Source organism: Glossina fuscipes, unplaced genomic scaffold, assembly GCF_014805625.2.
Source record: "Glossina fuscipes isolate IAEA_lab_2018 unplaced genomic scaffold, Yale_Gfus_2 42, whole genome shotgun sequence".
NCBI classification, from domain to species: Eukaryota; Metazoa; Arthropoda; class Insecta; order Diptera; family Glossinidae; genus Glossina; species Glossina fuscipes.
The window spans coordinates 3612130-3632702 of NW_023998426.1; the positions used below are offsets into that span (position 1 = coordinate 3612130).

Sequence of the window (20573 nt, forward strand, 5' to 3'; positions counted from 1 at the left end):
AAATCTTTTAATGTAAGTGTTAAGCGGATTTTCAATCCGATAAACTTGCTTACAGAAAGCATTCACAATGTACATGGGAGCATTGTACTAAGCAAGCTTCAGCCAACATCTGCTTCTGTTCATGTATCGTTTTTGAGATAATTTAATGATATTTGTTATCAGGACATGCTTTGTCTCAAGGATGAAACTCAATATTGGATCGCACTATTTGTAAGACTAATTCCTATGTAGCTCTACATCTTGAAAAAGTCGTTATGAGGTCATCGAGGATATCGGTTGGACGGCTATATCACTTTAAAGAGCTTCACTTGCTAGCTGTATAAAGAGTACGACAGTTTTAGGCCCAAGATGCTTAAACTTACATGTAAGTTATATACTTTTGATGTGATTGTTTGTTTTTATTGAGAGATTGGTATCTTCGAAGGAGGCATTTATGAGTATATAACTGAGCTTTTGTTTATCAGCGATCCCATTGGTTCTACAAAATATGCACGACCTCAGTCCTCGGTCTATGGTCTATCGTTATAGTATTGAACAGATATCCGTAATAGATAAACAATTCTAACTTCAGATCTACAGATAACTGTTAAACTTGAAAAATTTGTTACACGTTACATATGTTTCTCAGAGACTCAACTAAAAGTCAGTGTAAAGGTAGCTACCTCGCACTCGCACAATCAACGAAATACTTTTCTTCATATGCCGATACGAAAAGGCTAAGTAACAGACGGCATGCTAGCATTTAGGCGAAGTGTACCCTATAAACCTTACTTATGTTATGTTCTTACTATATGATTATCTCCTACGCTTCAAGCAAAAAAAAAATCTCTTAAAATTTAAAAATTATTTTATAACAAAGACAAATAACAAATAATTGATCAAAGCTTAATGTGTTTGCCTTCTTCTGTCTCGCTTTGATTATGAGAATTATGGTTTAGCTTATTATTGCACTTAAATCGAAATCACTGCATTACCTAATAATGTCGTAGTGTGAGCGTCAAATACATTTTAATGAAATTATTATCTTACCTGTGGCAAACGGCGACTGGTTTTAGGAAAATGTACACGATTCGAAGGAAACACCATTGGATGGCTTATCTGTTGATTTGATGAAATATCAGCTGACTTATCATACAATTCTGACAAACGATTAATACTGTTGCTATTCATAAAAGCAACAACATGACCTGCACTAGACAATGAGCCGGCAGCATAAACCGTGCCACTGGCACTGCCACCATCGCCACGATTATTATTGCTGCCTGTGCCAATACTTAGTAAGGATGTACGCTGTTGATTATATTTAAGTTGCTGCGATGACATTTGCGTTTGCGTTTGCTGTTGCGATGATTGTTGTTGTTGTTTTTGTTGTTGCAAAGTCTGATAATGATAAAGATGATTCTGATGATGATGATGATGACGATTGTTTACGGCTTGTGCTGCTTGGATATTATAAACCGCGCTATCGTATAGTACATGAAATGTTAAAAACAATGATATTAACATAACGGTAAGAAAGACTACAGCTAATTTGGGACGGGAAACACCCACAACCAATATACAATCGGTATGCGATGTATCAGGCCCTACAGGCCTCATGGCAGATTTTGGTAACCATCTAAAATGAAAACAAACAAACAAACAAACAAAACAATAATAATTAATAATTTATGCTGAAAATTTATACGATAAGAGAGCAGTAAAGTAAATTTTAATCGTAGCCATGATAAGCAATTCAAGAGCTTTAGAAATAAATCCTTATACATTGTAATATAATATAGAATTTATTACAGAGCACATACACATATGTTATTATATATCATATATATATATATATATATATATATATATACATATGTGTTTATGTGTGTGCTTAATATGTGCGTATATGCCTATGAAAATATTACTATAATATATCTCATCCAAACTTGGTAAGCGTTTTCATGCGATAATTTCATAGAAAACCATAAATTAGGCCGTTACATTAAGTTACTTGAAGGACTTGAGTGAATTTATGCATGTCTGTATAAAGGTATCGTATGTGTTTGATTATCTGTACGGGTGGGCTGTTGATGAGTTGTTTTACGTTAAATAGCTAAATTTAGGCATTTGTGTTTGCATAATTTCGGTTTTCTGTTTTGTTTTGGCTTTCAATTCTACGAAATTGCTTCGTACACCTTGTACGCTTGTCTCTTATGCCCTGTTTATCTCCCTCTCTCTCTCTGTCTCTTTCTCCCTATCTCTCTCTCTCTCTCTGTCTCTTTCTCCCTATCTCTCTCTCTCACTCTCTCTCCCTCTGTCGGTCCCTCCCTCTGTCATCTCTTTCTCATTCACTATTTAGCCCAATCACTTTCATCCCCCATCGAACGATTATATCTGTGGTCGAAGCCTGAAGCTCAAATTATTCCATTAAGGTAGATTTTCGCATTATGGATTGTATTGGTTCGGTCGGTGTATCTATCTCTGAGCTTAATAGCTTAGCGAATGCCTCTGCTTGTTCGTTAATTCGATTATTTACTTGCACTTAAACAAATGTGATTTTCTATTTAATTAAATTTTAATGAATAACTAACGTAGAAACATAGAGAAAAGGCCAGTTAGTTATGTTTATTTTATTTATTTTTTTTTTTTTTTTTAATTCATATCTTTTGACTGCCAATGTGAACATTTTAATAAAACAACATTCATTTCATTTCATTTAAGGGCTAATTGTTAAATGTGGTAAATATTTTTATTTATTTATTTACAAATGTCTGTCCATTCTTACAGAATATTCATTTCATAGACAACGTTATGCTGTAACATATCTTACGATAACAGAAATCTCTTCATAATGAATTTTCGAAACTTTATTGAAAAGAAGAAAGTCATTAGCGTCTTATTTGGTTAGAATGTTTCATAATAGAGTCAGTTTTATTTGGATAAATCATTTCATGTAAATTTCATCGAGTCAAAGGATTATTTGAAGCGTTAAAATCAAATTATGTCATATTATATATTATATTATAATCGAACGTAAAGATTGCTCATTTAATTTCTTGCATCATTTCACTTAGGACAATTTCTTTTCAAGCAGTTTCATCATTAACTTGAATAAGTAAGAGAATTACATTCAGTTGGGATTGAATCCTTTATACTTATTATGATTACGTAATTAGTTATTATTGCAGTTTGTGTAAAATTGAGTAAAATACTGATTTTTTTTTTTTTTTTCGTACTGTAGGTATGTTTTACTTATTTCTAAGGCTAATTTGCCTGGAAGAACTTCTTGACGTTTTGCTTCAATTCGAAGGCTTCATCTTCGCGTTTCCGAACGAAAGAATGTTTGCTGTAAATGGGTAGAAAGACAAACGGGCGAACAAATGAATGGACATAGTTGGGAGAATTTCAAACACTGAACAGGGATATCTTTACTTTATGAGATCTTTGAAACGTCCTTGTAGACATTACAAAGGTTTCAAAAAAATATTCAATTTTAATGGGATTTGTTCCATTTTTCCCGCATTTGCGCGGGTGCCATATAATTGCTCATAGAATATGGACGGAAGCGTTTTTAACCTTATCTGCTGCAGTGCCTGAGCGAATGAGCAAAAAACCAAGCAAAGAAGTGCTCTCAGCTCGCGTGGAACAATCCTTCGATCGATTCGATCTCAAAAGCAGTTTCCCTGCAAAAACTTCCAATGTTTTTGGCAAATTTGTAAGGTTCACTTTTGGGATTAGAATAGTGTTTACCGTAGACGGTATGCAGACGGACAGAGAGATATGATTAAATTGATTCGGAACATGTTGCTGATCAAAGATATATACAATTAATGGGATTTCTGCGATTTCTTGCAAGCATTTTCACAAAGCGGATATACTCCAATCCTGCAATGGTTGAAAGGCAGTTTTTATATAGAACCGAGTGAGAAAAACTCTTCAAAGCGATCGAAATTGAAAACAATAAATTTATATACCAAAACGCTATTATTGACTTTTGGTAGGTTGTGCACGTTATATTAAGCTTTTGTAAATCTCTCTTTCTTCGGTGTTTGTCCATGTATTTTAGCGTTCAACAAAGAGGCCACAATTTTAGAAGCATTTTAATGGATTTCAATATACTGACACGTGTCGATTATTTGTTTAATATCCACCCTCAAGTGATGAGGTATGTTCCTATTGTCACGACGTTTGCAATATCCGCCAGTAAGTCCTAAAGTGTACGTATTCTTAATCGGCAAGAAGTTCGAAATCGATTTCGGTGTTTTTATCTGTCTGTCTGTCTGCATTATCAGTCAGTCGGATACGATTTTCACGAATTCCAAAATGAAGATATTGGCTTCAAATTTGATAAAAAAAGTTTCCGCTCCCAGCTAAGTCGGCCAAAAGACACGCCCACACACGTACAACGTAATTACGAATATTCATGTTTTCAAAACGAAAAGTATGTGTGCTTTGTTCACTTCCCATAAACCGCAATAATATATATTTACACTTTCTATTTCAATGTAAAGATGAGGGGCAAATGAATGATTTGGCCATAGCTTGTCATTTGTTAACATTGACTTTCTATAAAACATTATGCGAGTATTTTATTGAAAGTTGTAAAAATTCACTTAAGGCCACATGTAAACCAGCCTTTTTTCAATTTGGCACATGTAGCTAATATTACGCTTATCTATAGTTCAACATAGTTTTTGATCAAAATACGCCATTTCAAGTCCTTAAGGAATTATGCTTTAATTTGCATAAGATGGAATGTATTTTTGTTGTTGTTGTTGTTGTTGTTAATCACTTACTTTTCCTACATGTAAAAACAAGTCTGCGGCTTTTATTAATTGCCCATTTGCCACTTTTGCTATTTATTTTATTTTATTTCACAACCCATCAAACAAACGTAGTTACTTAAAACATGATGAGCAAAACTAAAAACAAAAAAGGGGTCAATGGTGTTCCGTAAGAATAACTGAAAACGCAATTTTTTAAAGGTTATAGTCGAACTAGATCGACCTTTGAATACACATCCCGATTTTACGTATATAAGAAGAGAAATACACAATCATATATAGATAAGAACCTATAAGCACCTTCCTCATTAGGAGCAACCTTTCTATGGGCAGCATGAATGTACGCCCTTGTAGCTCTGGACGTTATCAAACTATACGCACGCTTGCCTTTGCATTTTTCATAAGTAACAAATGGCCATCCAGGCCGTTATACTTTTTCAAGGAGACATCCACTGCTTACAGTCTAGTATTTTTTATATGCCATCCTAATCGATCTCCTGAGCGCTCTTCTCTAGACAAATTATTTATGTCCGCCTCATTCTCAATAAGACTTTGAAACAAAAAAAAAAAAACCAGTAAGAAAGTTATATTCGGCGAGGGCCAAGTCTCGCATACCCATCATTATTATTTTCGCATTCTACTCTCCAAGTTCCCTTATTTTATACCCACATCGCTGGTATTTTTAAGAAAAAATTAATCGTAGCGTCTGCCATACGACAATATGTCTTCATTTGAGAAGTGTGCAAAGTAGTTTTAAACATTCCGTCTTGTTTGTCTTATGGTAAAAAAGCACAAAACCTCAAAAAAGTGAAAAAAAAAATTAAATTTAATTACTCGTAACTATGTATGGACACTGACGACTGATTCCATTTTTGAGCATAGAGGGCAAAGTGTGTCGAAAACTAAATGCGGAAAGTTTCAGCTTTTTAACTTTAATAATTTTCGAATAACGAGGAAAAATCCAAAAAATTGTTGTTAGAAAAAACTGAGTTGCGTTCAGTTTACGGTCCACAGCGCGCTTATGCTCCGGCCGATTTGGCCCGTTTTCAACACCAACCTGCTTCTACCCAATTACAAGCCGATATATTCATCTTTGCGACCAGGAGAGTGCCAACAACACACACCTCACAGGTACACACACATACACAGACGGACGAATCTGGCTAAATCCAACTCAGAATTTCACGCTGATCAAGACTATAAGGTCTCCGAAACTTCTATTTGGGTCTTACATATAACATTACATTTGGGAAAAAAGTAAAATGAGTATACCCTCAGCTCACAGTGATTTAAAAGTCCTTAATGCTCTCCTCAATATTCTGGCACTGTTACTTCTTGAGATGATTGCTCAAAATTAAACGTATCAAGCAAGATATTATAAATGTCCACAAACAGCATATGCTACGTAGGGTAGACAAAGGAAATTGCTTTGCAAAGATTTAAAGATAGTAATTGCGATGCTAACGACTTGCACATAGGGTGGAAATAACGTATATCCCGTTGATTTCTCTCAAAAGTCTCAATTAAGTTTAAATTTTAAAAAGTGGACGCCATATAGGACATAGTTACGGAAGCGGATTTCAAAGAATAAAACATGAAAAGACTGCACATATGCTGGAGAGTGTTTCTGACCTAAAACGAGATAAATAAATAAAAATAATGAACTAAAAAAGTAAAAGCATACAAACATGTTTATCGTCTTTGGTTTGTGTATTACTTTTTCTTTCATTCATCTAAAAGTGTGCTACTGTGTCATTTCTTAAGTGGACATGAAACAAGATTCCATACACTAATGCAGAGGTAGCGTTTGCAGCTGATGTCAAAGCAACCTAACGAGAAACAAAAAATGCTTCTTTACATTTCTAATTTCGTAAATTTGTCGAAAAAAGAAACCAAAAAAAAAAATAAATAAAGAAAAAAAGAAAAACTTACCGAGTCTTTGCTAACAATTATCCAGGCAGGTGAACGTAACACTTGCATGTCTGAAAACTGAAAACTTCGTAACATACCTGTGGGTGATTATGTCTCAAAATTCAAATTAAATAATCCCTTTCGTCATGGTACTTGTAGTCTATGCAAAGGAAAACTTTTTAAATAACATCTTGGTAAAATCGTTAAATGAATGGCGGCTAAGGTGGGAAAGGCGGTGCCGTTCTTACACGTTTAGAGAGCAGAGACACATAAGAACTGTGTTAAGTTTCTCTTTTCGCTTGTTAATTACTGTATTTAGGAAACTCTGTCACATTTTTAATTTCATTCATAAGTTGCAGCAGCATAGCATTACTACAAACAGCATTTTATAATTTCTATTCTCTCCAGTATGTTTGTCCAATATGACGGTTATTTCTTATATATATATATATATATTGACCGCTTCTTAAGCAGGGTGTCTGTAATACTTCGATGTATTCTTACAAAAGCTCTTAATAAACCTCTTCTCATCTGTTTAAATACGCTTTCACAATTCACGACTTGACTTGCATGAGGGCAAAGCGAACAACAACAACAACAAGCAACAAGAATAAGAATAGTAGTGGGAAGGTAAGTAAGTTTATTACACATACATGGCTTGAGAAAATATGTTCTCCTTAAGTTAACACCGAGAGGAAAAGAAAAAGTAAACACACAGAAACTATGAATGACTTCATTATTTTAGTCACCACTTGAATATCCACACAAACACATGCATACAAAGACACACGGAGGCATACACTTACTCAAAATACTGTCATGCTTTTAAGTCCTTAAGAGGTCAGGTAGGCTTACATAGTGAAAGTCTTTAAATAAAAAACATGAAAGAACAAAATTCTTGCCATAGAACGAATCCTGGATACCCATCATTTTCGCTAATGTGCGACTACTAAGGTATTATGTGAACATATTGTAATATATTGTAATGCACTTATAGGCAGTCGCGGTCACAAATGCGCAGAAAAGTACATATATAAGCTGATGTATGCTGTGCTGTTGTGGAACCAGACAAAAGCAGGCCGAGTCTACTCAGGAGAAGTGCTTGATTTTCATTTGCATACCTTGAGGTTAACTTTTAACTTATCAAAGTGCAATATGCTGTGGGCTGCTCGCAACAGATGCGACCAAGAGCAGCTAATGAAATTGCGAACTAAAACGGGCGCTTTCAGTTCGTTCCGATACGGCAAAATGGATCAGTAAACAACGTTCCACCCTCTCTCTTGTATTCACTAGACAATTATCTTCTTCTGATTAATGCTAGATTCAATCGATGAATCATTGTCTACTCGAGCAGTTTTCCTATTGTTATCATAATACCCAGAAAATTCCTCTCTTTGAGAGTAGCCTCACAAGGCTAGATATCCAAAACTTGAGGCAAATATGTATAGACTAACAATGGACAATACTTGGTATAAAATACATTTTATTACGTCCTTCAAATCAGCAGATATACGTAGAGTCTAACGGCGAGTATTCTACCCAAGATGGTTGAGATTGGTATAAAATAGAAAGTGCAAAGTATCTCTATCAGTAGTTGGCCCTGCCTTATTTTTCAGATGTCCACTTCTACGTAAGGTTCAACTTACGTGAATACTCATATCAAATTTGTAAATACACTTGATTTGGTCTCACTGTCTCAACTCAAAGAAAAGGCCAAATAGAAATTTATTATAGTATTGATCTCAGCCTTCCTTTCCAACTAAAAAGTCCAACACTAACAAAACCTTTGTGCCTTTGTTAAGCGTTCCACAATCCCTTCAGGATGAGTATAATTTTTCTTCTTATTCGTGTAATCACTTGCTCCGCTCAAACATAGAACACTTACAAAAAGCTCCGTTGTATATATATATATGTGAGCACTTGTTAGTCCTGTGATGTGAGAGTAGTTGTACGCTTCCATTTACCCAGAGGCAAAGTTGCACTTCGATATTAGGTTAATTTACGAAGACAATACAAAGCATTTGGCTTAACACTGTTACCTTGCTCTAAAGTTCAATTTTGGGGAAACTTTAAAAAATATTATTTGAAAAATTTAGAAAATTTATTGCGTATGCTACAAAACTACACCAGTGTTAATGTTAATTGCTTTTTAAAGCAACTTTTTTCAATAGTCACGGCTTAGTAATACCATTTCAGCACAAGCAGAGCATATAGCTCAACACTGTTACCTTGCTTTAAAGTTCAACTTTGAGTAAACTTTGAAAAATATTATTTGAAAGATTTGGAAAATTTTCTCCGAAAATCTTGGCTTAGCAATGCCATTTGATCCGATTTTATGCACTTAAAACTCAAAGATAATTTACAGAAAAAAGAGGAAAAAACTAATCTCTTTGCTGAAAATCACAAATTTGGATTATGTTTTCATAAAAGTTACCAGTTAACTGATCAAAGCTATATACTTTCTATAGCAGCCATGAGAATGGACAAAAAACCGGTGTTGTGGCTTCATGTGCGCTCCTCTATAGCACGCCAAGCCGTAAAGCAAAAAAAAAGAAAAAAAGAAAAGATTGTTAAGTATGTTAAATTTATATACGGTTAAATAAGTGTTAAGACAACAGCAACAATAATACCAACAACAAATAACCGTAAAATGCCCTACTTAGTTCCTTTTTAGTCTTTACCTTTACAATTACAATGATGAGTTTTAAAAACCTACATACTATACCTGCTTTAATGAGTGAAAAGTTTAAACTTAATGCGAAAGTATAGCGTCATCGTATGTGCGTGCAGGTCTTCCTAAAAGCCGTTCTAAGGAAAGTCAGTGTGTATTGTGACTCTCTAAAGTTTGCTAACAGCCTGTCAGTAAGTTATTCCCATTTTAAATAGCACTTTATTTTTTTCCACACTTTCCATTTACTGCTACAGGCATAGTGGCATAGTTGCTATAAACCAAAACAATTTCTATTAGTTCAAGTTGAGAATTTTTATTCTTTTCCCTTTTCTCCTTTTCGGCTACATACATAAAGAAGAGTAGATGCGTTAGTCAGTCTGAAAAAGGCCTAAGTCTGTTAAGATAATTTTTTCCTTTTGTTTTTTTGTTGTTTTTTTTTTCATTTAATGTCACTTCAGGGGACGACGTGATGATGATCAGAAAGAAGAGAGGAAAGAGAAGGAGATAGGGTATGGCCGCAGTCCAGCGGGTGTGCGCCTATTTATTATGCCTTTACCGTCTGTGTATTTGCTAAAGCTGCGGTCAAACCGACTTCCTACTGGACCATGTCGAAATTCGAATTTGAGTTTTTCTTTAACACATTGTGCTTACGTCATCGCACACGGAATGAGTATAATATATATGCAGAGAAGATTTTCTCTTCTTTTGATAACGCATGAGATGAAATGACTTGCAGTTACCGCCGTTTCATGAGCGTATCATATCGTTTTGAGGAAATCTCTAATAGCTCGCCATCATTTTTACATAAAATTTAAGAATGGCCGAACCACTCCTAGTTTATGACCACCTAGTCGCCCGGTTTGTAAACTCCTGAATTATTGCTTACGTAGCGTAACGCTGCATGAGACGGAACTAGAGATAAAGCAATTTCATAATCCTTTCTCACCACAAAAAGGATACTAAAATGTTCACGATGTTCATCACGTGTAAAGGGCATCTGATACTTGTGTGCACCTCATTTCAGTCCCGCGGTCAAGTTCGTTATTATTGATTGTAAAAGGGGTTTTATCAGGCAAATAAATAGGGGAAAATTAATACGGTATGAAACTACGTTTCAGAGTTGAAACGGCACGATCTCGATACAGTGGGATACTAAAGGACGGTACGAATTAACCATGTTAGGCGAGCGGTGCCTGTACATCATTTATTTACGCATATATATTTTAAACGGTCCAGTTGCAAGTTACTTTAAAATGAAATGTTAACGTTGGTAAGTAAATATTAACACTTTCAGCTTAGCCTTTTATTCTTTTTAAATGAACTTAAGCCATATTTAAAATGAACGGTAAGTGTGCATGTATTATATATATATATTGTATTTATATGAAGGCTTGAGTAAACCTATTTTGTGGCCAGTGTTTGTGCAAGTATTTATTAAATACCTCTTTTATATATCATTTATGGTGGCATGTGTTAATATGAAGTATATACAAACATTTTTTTCTCTATTATTTATAGTAATTTTTAAATTCTACAACACGTGCTTCTCGTTTTAAGTCTTTTAAACTCTACATTTTTTTTCTTTTTTTTTTTTTCTCTCTATCGTAATTATTACTAAATACCGTTATTTTACAAAACGCTTACATTTATGTCACTTAAGTGCATATAAACTATATATCATAATAAGCGTTACTGTCATGTACGGCTGCCTTGTATGTGACATGAACTTTATCATATTGTTTACCAACTATAAGTTGCCGCTAAAAGTCTTTCGCGGTTTCTGATGATTTTTTTTTTTTTTTTTTTTTTAAAGAATATTTCAAGCATATATTTGGAGTTTAAGCAGTCTTTGTAGGTATGAAGTGGACGAGGAATGAAGATGTTTGGTCGAGTTATGCATATAATGCAAAAAACTTCTTTACACAACACATGACAGTCTTAAGTTATTCGCCTTCAACTTTGCCTTCTTAGTTAGTGCTAATACTTTTTTTTATACGAGAACACGTCACTTTAATATCTTATTTAGCTTTATGAGAAATTAATATTTTTCTGATTTTTTTTTTTTTTTTTTGCGTTTTTAAGCAAACAGCAATTTATGAAAATGATTCATTAGCACGCTTCACGGAGTGTATCTTAAATGTTTTCCATCAGCCAAACTATATTTTTTATTTACTCGCATTACCGTTAATAAAAACCTTAAAGTAATTCATATATGAATTCTTCATCATGACTTAAACTATGCGGTAGTATTATGCATAACGGTAGAAAACGTTGATGAATTAACTATTAAGCAAACAAAAGGAATTTGATCAACATCTAGGGCGTAGATTAATTAGCAAAATGTAATAAATTGATAGCAGTTCTGAATTTGAAATGCGGACCGGAAATGCAATAAATTTATGAGTACCAGTGGTTGGTAATAAAATTTTCCCAAGTCACTCAGAGGTTATCGAATGCCACGAGAAAGGCTGACGATTAAAACAATGCTTCATATACGGTTTAGTTGAAAAATCAAAGTGTTTTATTATTCAGAAATATTTTCGCTTTCGTTATTATTTCTGGTTGCTGCAAGCGAAGTAACTAAGTTATATGATCTTGCCCTATAGTAACATAAAATTTACTCATAAAACTTTACACGTAAAATCACTATAGTCCGTCATCACCCACCAATAAATACCCTACACTATCCTACAAACATTGTCTTAATGGCTTTTCAAACGAAAGCCTTATAAGGAACGTGGTTGAAAGAGGTTCGATTCGAACATTTTCAATGCCTTTCGACTCTGGACGAAAACGCCTCAGTGCACCAAATTTCATCACATATTGCGCTCTCTATGTTGAACATAAGAAAACAAGACATACAGACAGGCAGACAGACGGACAGACAAGTTTAATTCCATTCGGAAAGTGATTCTCAATTCAAGTCCTTTTTGGGTGTTACACACATTCGCACAACCTTAATAATAGGCTATTTTGAAATTTGTGCACGGGATGATGTCGATGCCTATATATCGCGCAACACTCTCCTAATTGTCTCAAATCAGAACGTGCTTAAAAGCTGATATTTCGGCTTATATTTTTTGAGAAGATAGTTTTACTATATAATATGCACCACTAGTCATGTGGGTTACATAAATATATCTAATTAATTAATTTTTTCAAATTATTATGAATGTATTTTTAACTATCCTCACGTTTTCAACTATTTCTCAATAGCATTAATTTTTTATAATGTCATCCTATGATTATGAAAGCGACCTAATATTCATTCGACATAGTTATCATAAATATAAGTTAAATCTTAGCCTTAACGAATCACAACACGATGTGACTCTTAGTCACTTACGAGAATACCAGAAATAAATCCAATGTTATTATTTTTCTTGATAGAAAAAGAAAGCATAGACAAGTAAGCAAAATATTAAAGACAACCCACAAATTTTGTTTTCATTTCTGATAAGGAAACCCAAAGAAATTAAAGTTCAAAGTTGAAATGAACATCGCAGACTTACTCCGTTATGATTAGGGTTAAATCTATTTATTTTTATTTTTTTTTACTTTTCATTATGTATGACCCCATCGTGGGATTACTCAAAAATGCTCTTAAGATTATTTTATTACTAAATTAATTCATATTTCTAGTCTATATATAGGGTAGATGTTCCTAAATTTACAAAAGTAATATTACTTCTACGATCAATATATTATCAGAGTCAAAAATTCCTTCAATTCAAAATTTGGTATTAAACGTTGAAATAAAGCTTTTTTGGGGGGTTTTCTTCGCTTGTTGTGTTTTTTTTGTGTTTTATCAAACTGCATCGTCACGCCACACTTATCCACAGCCAAGCGTCAACACATTTTTTTTGGGTTTTGGCGAACACTCTCTTAACGCTTTTAAAAAACCCCTTCGATTTGCTCGTACAATAGAGCAGCTTCTTGAAATTTGACCTGCCCGATAAGGCATTTGGCCAAATTAAGTTTTGCACGCTTTACGCGAATATCGTTAGCGTCCAATTGAGATTCATATATGTTTACTGCTCGATGATAGTAAACTTGTTCCTCTTCATATCTACCTTGTTGCTGGCATAGCACGGCAAGATCAATCAAATCTTTAGCTAATTCCAAATGATTATCGCCAAGAATTTGTTGTTTAATACGCACAAGTTTTATTTTAGTCTCTTCTGCTTTACGATACCATTGACATTTCCCATAAAGCGTAGCCAAGTTACCTAAAGTAATTATCGCAGTTTCGTCATTAAAGCCACAGTTGAATGTTCTAATAAGAAGAGACTTTTCCAAGTAACGCGCAGCTTCACAGTAAAAACCATATTTGGCGGAAATTAAAGACAAAAAGTTCAGTAATATTGCGGCACCGGCGTGGTATTCATTATTGGTTTCTTTAAAAGCATTTAAAGCCTCCTTGCAGACTGGAACCGCGATCTCGTATTTACCTTCGAGAGCATATTGCACGGCCAAATTGAAGAGGAAGTTTAAGCTTGAACACATTTCTTTAGAAGAATTCGCTTTTTTGAGATTTTCGGTCAATGATGTTTGAATTTCTTCCTCTACAGTTTTTTGATTTATAAAACTACTGTTCTTAGCATTTGTCATTGTTGTTTTGAATTTCATGTAATTAATTTCTTCTTCCAATGCCGCCGTTCGGATCTGCATAGTCTGCAATTGTTTTTCTCGCTCAAATAATTCTCTTTTTAGGCAATCGTTGTCTCTCTGCAAGTGACGGTTGTGCGCCTTAAGTTCTTGATTTTCATTTTTGATTTTACACAAGGCAGCATTCAATATCATTATCGTTTCAATTGCATTTGAGTTCCAAACCAACTTTTGTCCGCCACAGGGAAATGCATCTTGTCTGGTATTCACAGAAAGATGACCGTAGCAAGACCCTCCCAAGTTCTGGTGAAAAGTATTCATGTTGGCAAACATTATTTCAATTTGAATAATTTCCTTAAGTACTCAGCAATATATAACTTTATAGATCACTGCACGCAAATACTCCGCTTTCTTCACTTGTTTATATAATACTATCGAACAGCTCACAGTTAATCCCGTATTTATATCTAGCATTGTAAAACTTTTCACATTTCTTTCAGGAAATATTTTGGGAAAAACCAAAAGTGAAAAAAAAACACATTTTATCTGACGTTTCAGATCAAATCTACTCACCGCCTACCTAACTTGTTGATTTAGTTTCGCTAAATGTATACAATATGCGCTGAAAAGGAAAACCCGAAAAGCGTAAGAATAAATGAAAATCATAAATAGGTCGAACGTTTGTTATCGGGTTAACTTTAATTCTGAATGTAGGTACCTCTGTGCAGTTACGAACCTATTCTAACCGAACTAAGTAAAGTGCATTTTAAGTGAAAATTAAATTTCTGGAAATACTAAGGAAATCGTAGCGTTAACTGAATGAGGCTCACACTAGCAGAAACTTGGAGAAATCAATTTCGTTTTTCATACTATACAGTCAAGTGAGGGGAATGGAAGATTATAGAGTGTTTCAGCGATGTATGCGTTACATTAATATTAACTTATTCACGATATGCAGGACAATTGCTAAGTTGAACCTTAATCTGATAATTAATTTTTATTCAAGTTTCTTTAATAATCTTAGAATTAACTGTGACTATAACTTTATCACGTATTTTTTCATTTTATCCTAGCGAAGTAAATGAAACTCAACACAGGATGGTAGAGCTAAGGATTAACGTGTTAAGGGTTGAAAAGTCATGGCACTGCTTAATTACTAGGACTTTCCCAATAAATTTCGTCACAATAAAAACTGTTTGGGAATTAGTTATTATTATTAACTTGAAATTGTTTGTAAAGGATTTTCCAGGTTTTTGTCAGGAACGTTCATACACAAAGTGTCATAAACGAAGTTTTCAAACTTTGCCATAAGCAATGAAAGAATTTTTTCGATTTTCGATTCGATTTTTATTATTGTGGAGAATATTCCAAAATTTCAAGTATTAACTAAAAATAATAAGAGGGTAGAGGGAAAGAAATGTACCGAAAGTTTGATAACATTTGAGATCTTGCCAAGCGTTACCTATAGACACAAGCAAGAAGAAATTTTAATAAAGCCTGACATTAATGTAAATAAGTTGATCAAATCGATCGATGACGTTGCTTTGATTGTTCGGCAGTTCAGTCAAGGTTCATTAACTTTTCATAACTTTTCTATAAATATATATTTGTAACGTTATAAAAAAGGTTATATTTTTCCCTTACGATAAGATACGAACTTAACTAAGAAATCTTAAGAAAATCAATAAAGTGATTTTAGATTTTCGGAAATCGTCACAATTTTAAAAGTGAAAGCAAGAAGTTAAAATTTGGCACAAATATGCCTTGATCGATTAGGAATACAAAATTGAAAAATATGCATTATCTGTCTGCAGATACGCCCACAATGCATAAGAACTTAAATATCTCTCTAAAGCAGGAAAAATTTTTTCATATATTTAACTAAAACTTTTAATCGGATAGAGATATTTGCAAGACCCAGATATACATTAGAATCACTTTCATGTTCAGTTCAAAAAGGTTCGAATCGATTGACTATCATGTCCACAACTTTCATAAACAGTCTCTTCAAAGCTCATAAATTTCGGTATTATTTTGCTCCTTGTTTTTAAAAATTTCAGCAGCTGCAATAGCGACCACATAAATTTAAATGTATACGCTTCCGCTATAAAATTAATGAATTCTTCTTAAATGTAAGATAAACATTATCAACATCTATGTAAAAGTTTTTGTTTTCTTTAAAAAGGCAGAGAAGGAAGCACAAGCACTTTTGCGTTAATAAATTATTTGCCTTTGCACTAAGTACTAAGCGAAAGCATAGAACAGAAATCTTAGTATTCACGAATGTTATTTGTAAGTGGGTGTTTCGAGTTGATTAACACAAGCCTTAATTGTTTCATCGTAGGATGATGATATAGTACAAGGCAATAATTTCGTCGCTTAGCTTGCTTAGGCTTATCAGGAAACATATATATAAAGGAAATTTGCAAAGAAGATTTACATCTTTATACTCTGTAAATAAGCTTTAACAATCATAGACGTAGCGAATTATGTGATCAATCGAATCGTATGTTGATTAGAACAAAAAAACATGGCCCGCCATCAAATACTCTACTTCACTTTGCTTAATACAGTTAAACATATGGCGACTTTTTAAGAAATATGTCCCATAGTCGAAAAAGTGGTACGATCGAAACCATTTTCAATAGCATTTGTCTTTGGACCAAAACTTGTCAGTGTACCAGTGTTTCATCAAAATAACTCAAAAATTGCGGTCTGTGGGTTGAACTCGAGACAGGAAGATGGACGGACACGGTTGGTATAACAAAAGATTGGTCTATCTCCAGTCATTCTGGATATTACTATTATCCATGCAAGTTTAATACACCTTTGCACTACAAATGGTTACAGGTTACGAGAAAGGTTATGAGAAAATTTAATTGAAATGAGTTATCAAGGGACTTATATAGCACGTTAGCGAAAGTGTTGAAGGCAGGGCTTAAGTTTTTCTCTGTTCTATATTCTCAATCCTTCCTCTTCTGTTCATTGCGGGCCACAGCGTCCAGGTAGCCGATTATGTCTAGGTGCAAGGAAAAAGGAGCTTGGATTTGAGAAAAACTGAAATTAAAACTTGATATTGACCCTTAAGTCGAAAGGAAATCAAGGCTTTCTTTCTTTTTTCTTTTTTTAATGTGACTATTCACTCAGTGGATGCCGCCTGGGCCTACAGTAATACGTTGTTGGTCAGAAAGAAATGGTGCGAGCAAGAGGGACGCGGGATTGCCCCAATCTGGAAAGTATGTACACCGTGCGCAAGAGTTACGTTTATACGACGTTAGCCATAGCATTCACTGCAATTACGTCTATACACAAATTGTAATTGAAGTGTGGTCAAGGGCGTTGAGAACTGAAGCCGGTTATGTCGATTTCATGTTATCGCACTTCTTAACTACTTCACTATGTGGTAGTTCGATGCATTAATAAAATGTTAAGAACTAGTTCATCAGCAGTGAACAAGTTCGTGTGTATTTATTCCAAACTTATGTCTGCTTTGATTATTGCTGTTGTTGTAATGACATATGGAAGCATACGAAGAAGATTTAAGATTAAAAACGATGTAAAAGAAAGCTGTCGTCATTTTAAGGCTTTTTTTGATGGCGAAAAACTAACTGGAACCGTTTACTAGCAGATGTATAGACCTAGTAACAAATTATGATAAGTGGCTAAAAGAGAATTCAATTTTCACTGGTTTTTGTTTGAAATTTTCCAAATTTTTCCAAATCGTTGGGAATTTTCGGGTACATCAGAAGATAGAGAGCTCAGTTAATTCGAAATATGTGTGCGCATGTTTCATAACTCCCTGAATAAGCAAAATTATCGCATTTAATGTAAAGAAAACCAATAAGCTCCCGACAAAACACTTTTACATGCACAAAAATTAAGAGTTTAGTGTGTTTTACGATTTGGAGATGTAGGTGGCCTCTACGTTTTTAAAAGGCAGCAGCTTTGTTTCTAACATGTGTTAGATGATTCTGATTTGAATAACGTTTGCCTTTGACCAGACGGTGCAACATCCTATACATCTCCTGGGTCCATAACCTTATTAGGAGGAGAAAAGTTCAAAGTACGTGGAATCTGAAAATTATGCGGAATATCCCTATAGGATAGCACACTCCAAACACTCCGTGAACTTACAATCAATGTTATTTGCATCACTGGTGGCATAACCATTATATTATGTGGAAAGGTGGACCTTAAAAAAAAACATTATAACGGTTTATAATTTGCATTAGTGGACTTCACCTTTACTGACAAAACTATTTGAAATTTTTCTTCCTTGTGGAGATAAGTGCAGACCGATCTTGCCCTTAGTCGAATGTAATTTAATCTTTTCAAGTAAGAGCAAATGTTCACTTTTCTTTAGCAAGTCTTTGAACGTGGGCGTATCAATGCACAGACGTTGACCGGATGAATATTACTTATAATGCTTTTCTGTGTCTTTAACAGATGCACCTTCCATCCGCATCATCGTTATTAGGTACCACAGAATTGGGGAAAAAAAGGCCCGGAATAGTTGAGAAAGGATATTTTATATTATATCATGATTGACAAAATTCGTGTCTTATTCAGAGCCAACAGCCTTACCTTGAAGCCTTGTTAGGAAATGCCATTCGACAAGATTGAAAATATTAATTAAATTATAATAATTACGTATATAATTTAACCGATAAACTATTGAATTAACTAATCTATCCCCCCTAAGCAGATAATAAGTTGAAGAATATCTTCTGCATTAGGCGGAATATGGGTAGATAACAGCAATTGTCAAGAAAAACACCACCCACAGGCACCATTAAAACAAGGGCAAGTTGTAATTAAAACAAGGAAAAGCACTGCCGTGGATCACAGCCCATCATTAAATGCTCTACTTTGCGGTATGTAGCATAGAACGTGTCTTCATAACAGCATGTAATATGGGACGCGATCGGAAAGTGGTGCGATCCGAACCATTTTCAATAGCATTCGTAAGTAGACCAAAATTTCATCAATGTATCTCAAAAATTAGAATCTATAGATTGAACACAAGAAAACAAGACGGACACACGGACAGACAACTTAGATCGACCCAAAATTTATTTTGAACTCAAAATGATTTTGAATCGATCGTTATAATAAATGGTGGTCCTATCTCAAACGCTTCTGAATGCTGCATACATCCGCACAAACTTAATACATCTTCGTATCACAAATGCTATAGGTAATGCATGAAACCTCTCAGAGACGTATAGCAGCTATGTAGTTGTTGTAATTCCTTCAAGTTTAGGTATTTTCACCACAGGAAATCCTCTTTCCCCCCGCGAAGCGTATGTCCGTAATAGTACGATTATTGTCCCAACTCATGGGACTAATTTAAAGTTCGATGCATTGTCCGGTCGTAACAATCGATAGTTGTAAATTTAGTCCATTAGTGGTTAAAAACTTTAATTTCGAATTAACTAAGACTGCCCATAGTTCCTAAAATTGTATTTTGGGGAAACTTTAGGTTGATGAGTGAACGTGATGAAACGCTCCAATAAACCTACAAGCTTTCAATTATCAACAGCAATAAAAAAGATCAGACCGCAACAAAGTACGGTACTTTATTTAGCTTAAGGGTCGGTCCGAGCAGGTCTGGATAGACCTACAAGGCAACCCAGTGCATACATAGGCAAGCTTTATGTCTTATGAGGCATAAGCGCAAAAAAATTAGTCAAGAAAATTAGTTTACTTACAAAATATCTAGTGGTAGCTTCACCGAACATTCGTTGCGCACCGTAGATGGCGGCGAGGATGATGATGAAGATGTTGTTGAGGACGATAGTAATGAGGTTTCATTTGTTCCGGAATTTCTATAATTTTGATTAGATGGCATTTGCTGATAATTATATTGTTGTTGTTGACTATGGTCGGTAATAATTTGCGGTTGTTGTTGCTGCTGTTGGGGCTGTGGGGTGTGTAGAGGTTGCTGTTGTTGTTGATATGTTTGCTGACTAAGTCCATGATGTGGTTGCTGTCGTTGTTGTTCTTGGTAATTTATTGAGTGTTGATGCAATTGTTGTAATTGTTGTTGTTGTTGTTGTTGATTCGATTGTGAATAATGGTTGTCAGCAACAATTGTCGCGCCACTGTTTGCGCGTCTTTTAGCGGTAGTCATCAGGTTTTAAACGCGTAACCCAACGCAAACTATATGCAAAACGTTGTGCGTGGGTTCCAATATTTATAAAAAAAAAAAAATAAAAAAAAATACAACAACAAAAGCGGAAAAAAAAGAAAATAAATAAAAATTAAAATAAAAACAAACTGAATAACAAAAACCGAAGAAAAAAAGAAGAAGAGAAATAATTTACAGTTTTAGCTACGCTCTGCTTTTGTAGATTATATCGTGGGTGGTTGGTTGGTTGGTTGGTAGGCGGCGGTGTGCCGATGCTCTTGTGGCGAACAAAAGAGAAAAGCGGAGAGAGAACGTGCGAAAGAGTTGTGTGGGTGTGTGTGTGCGTGTGTGTGGGTGCGCGTAACAAATATTCGTAATCCGGCAAAACTTCTCAATTCTCTTAATACTCTCTCTATCTCTCTCTTTTTCTCTCCCTTTCCCTCTCTCTCTCTCTCTCTCTCTCTCTCTCTCTCTCTCTCTCTCTCTC

The 20573-nt window shown here is 34.5% G+C and overlaps 1 protein-coding gene across 2 annotated transcripts in view; it reads right to left on the bottom strand.

The window, feature by feature from the left end:
- Positions 1-20573, bottom strand: part of LOC119637000 — a 108695-nt gene that overhangs the window by 28273 nt on the left and 59849 nt on the right. For both annotated transcript variants that reach the window (XR_005247201.1, XM_038032773.1), the window contains exons 3-4: positions 19668-20118; positions 1030-1618 (exon numbers count right to left, since the gene is read on the bottom strand). Coding sequence is in view for 1 of the 2 variants with exons in the window: in XM_038032773.1 (XP_037888701.1) it covers positions 1030-1618; positions 19668-20089 (1011 nt within the window). In the remaining variant the exon portion in view is untranslated. The remainder of the gene's footprint in view (positions 1-1029; positions 1619-19667; positions 20119-20573) is intronic.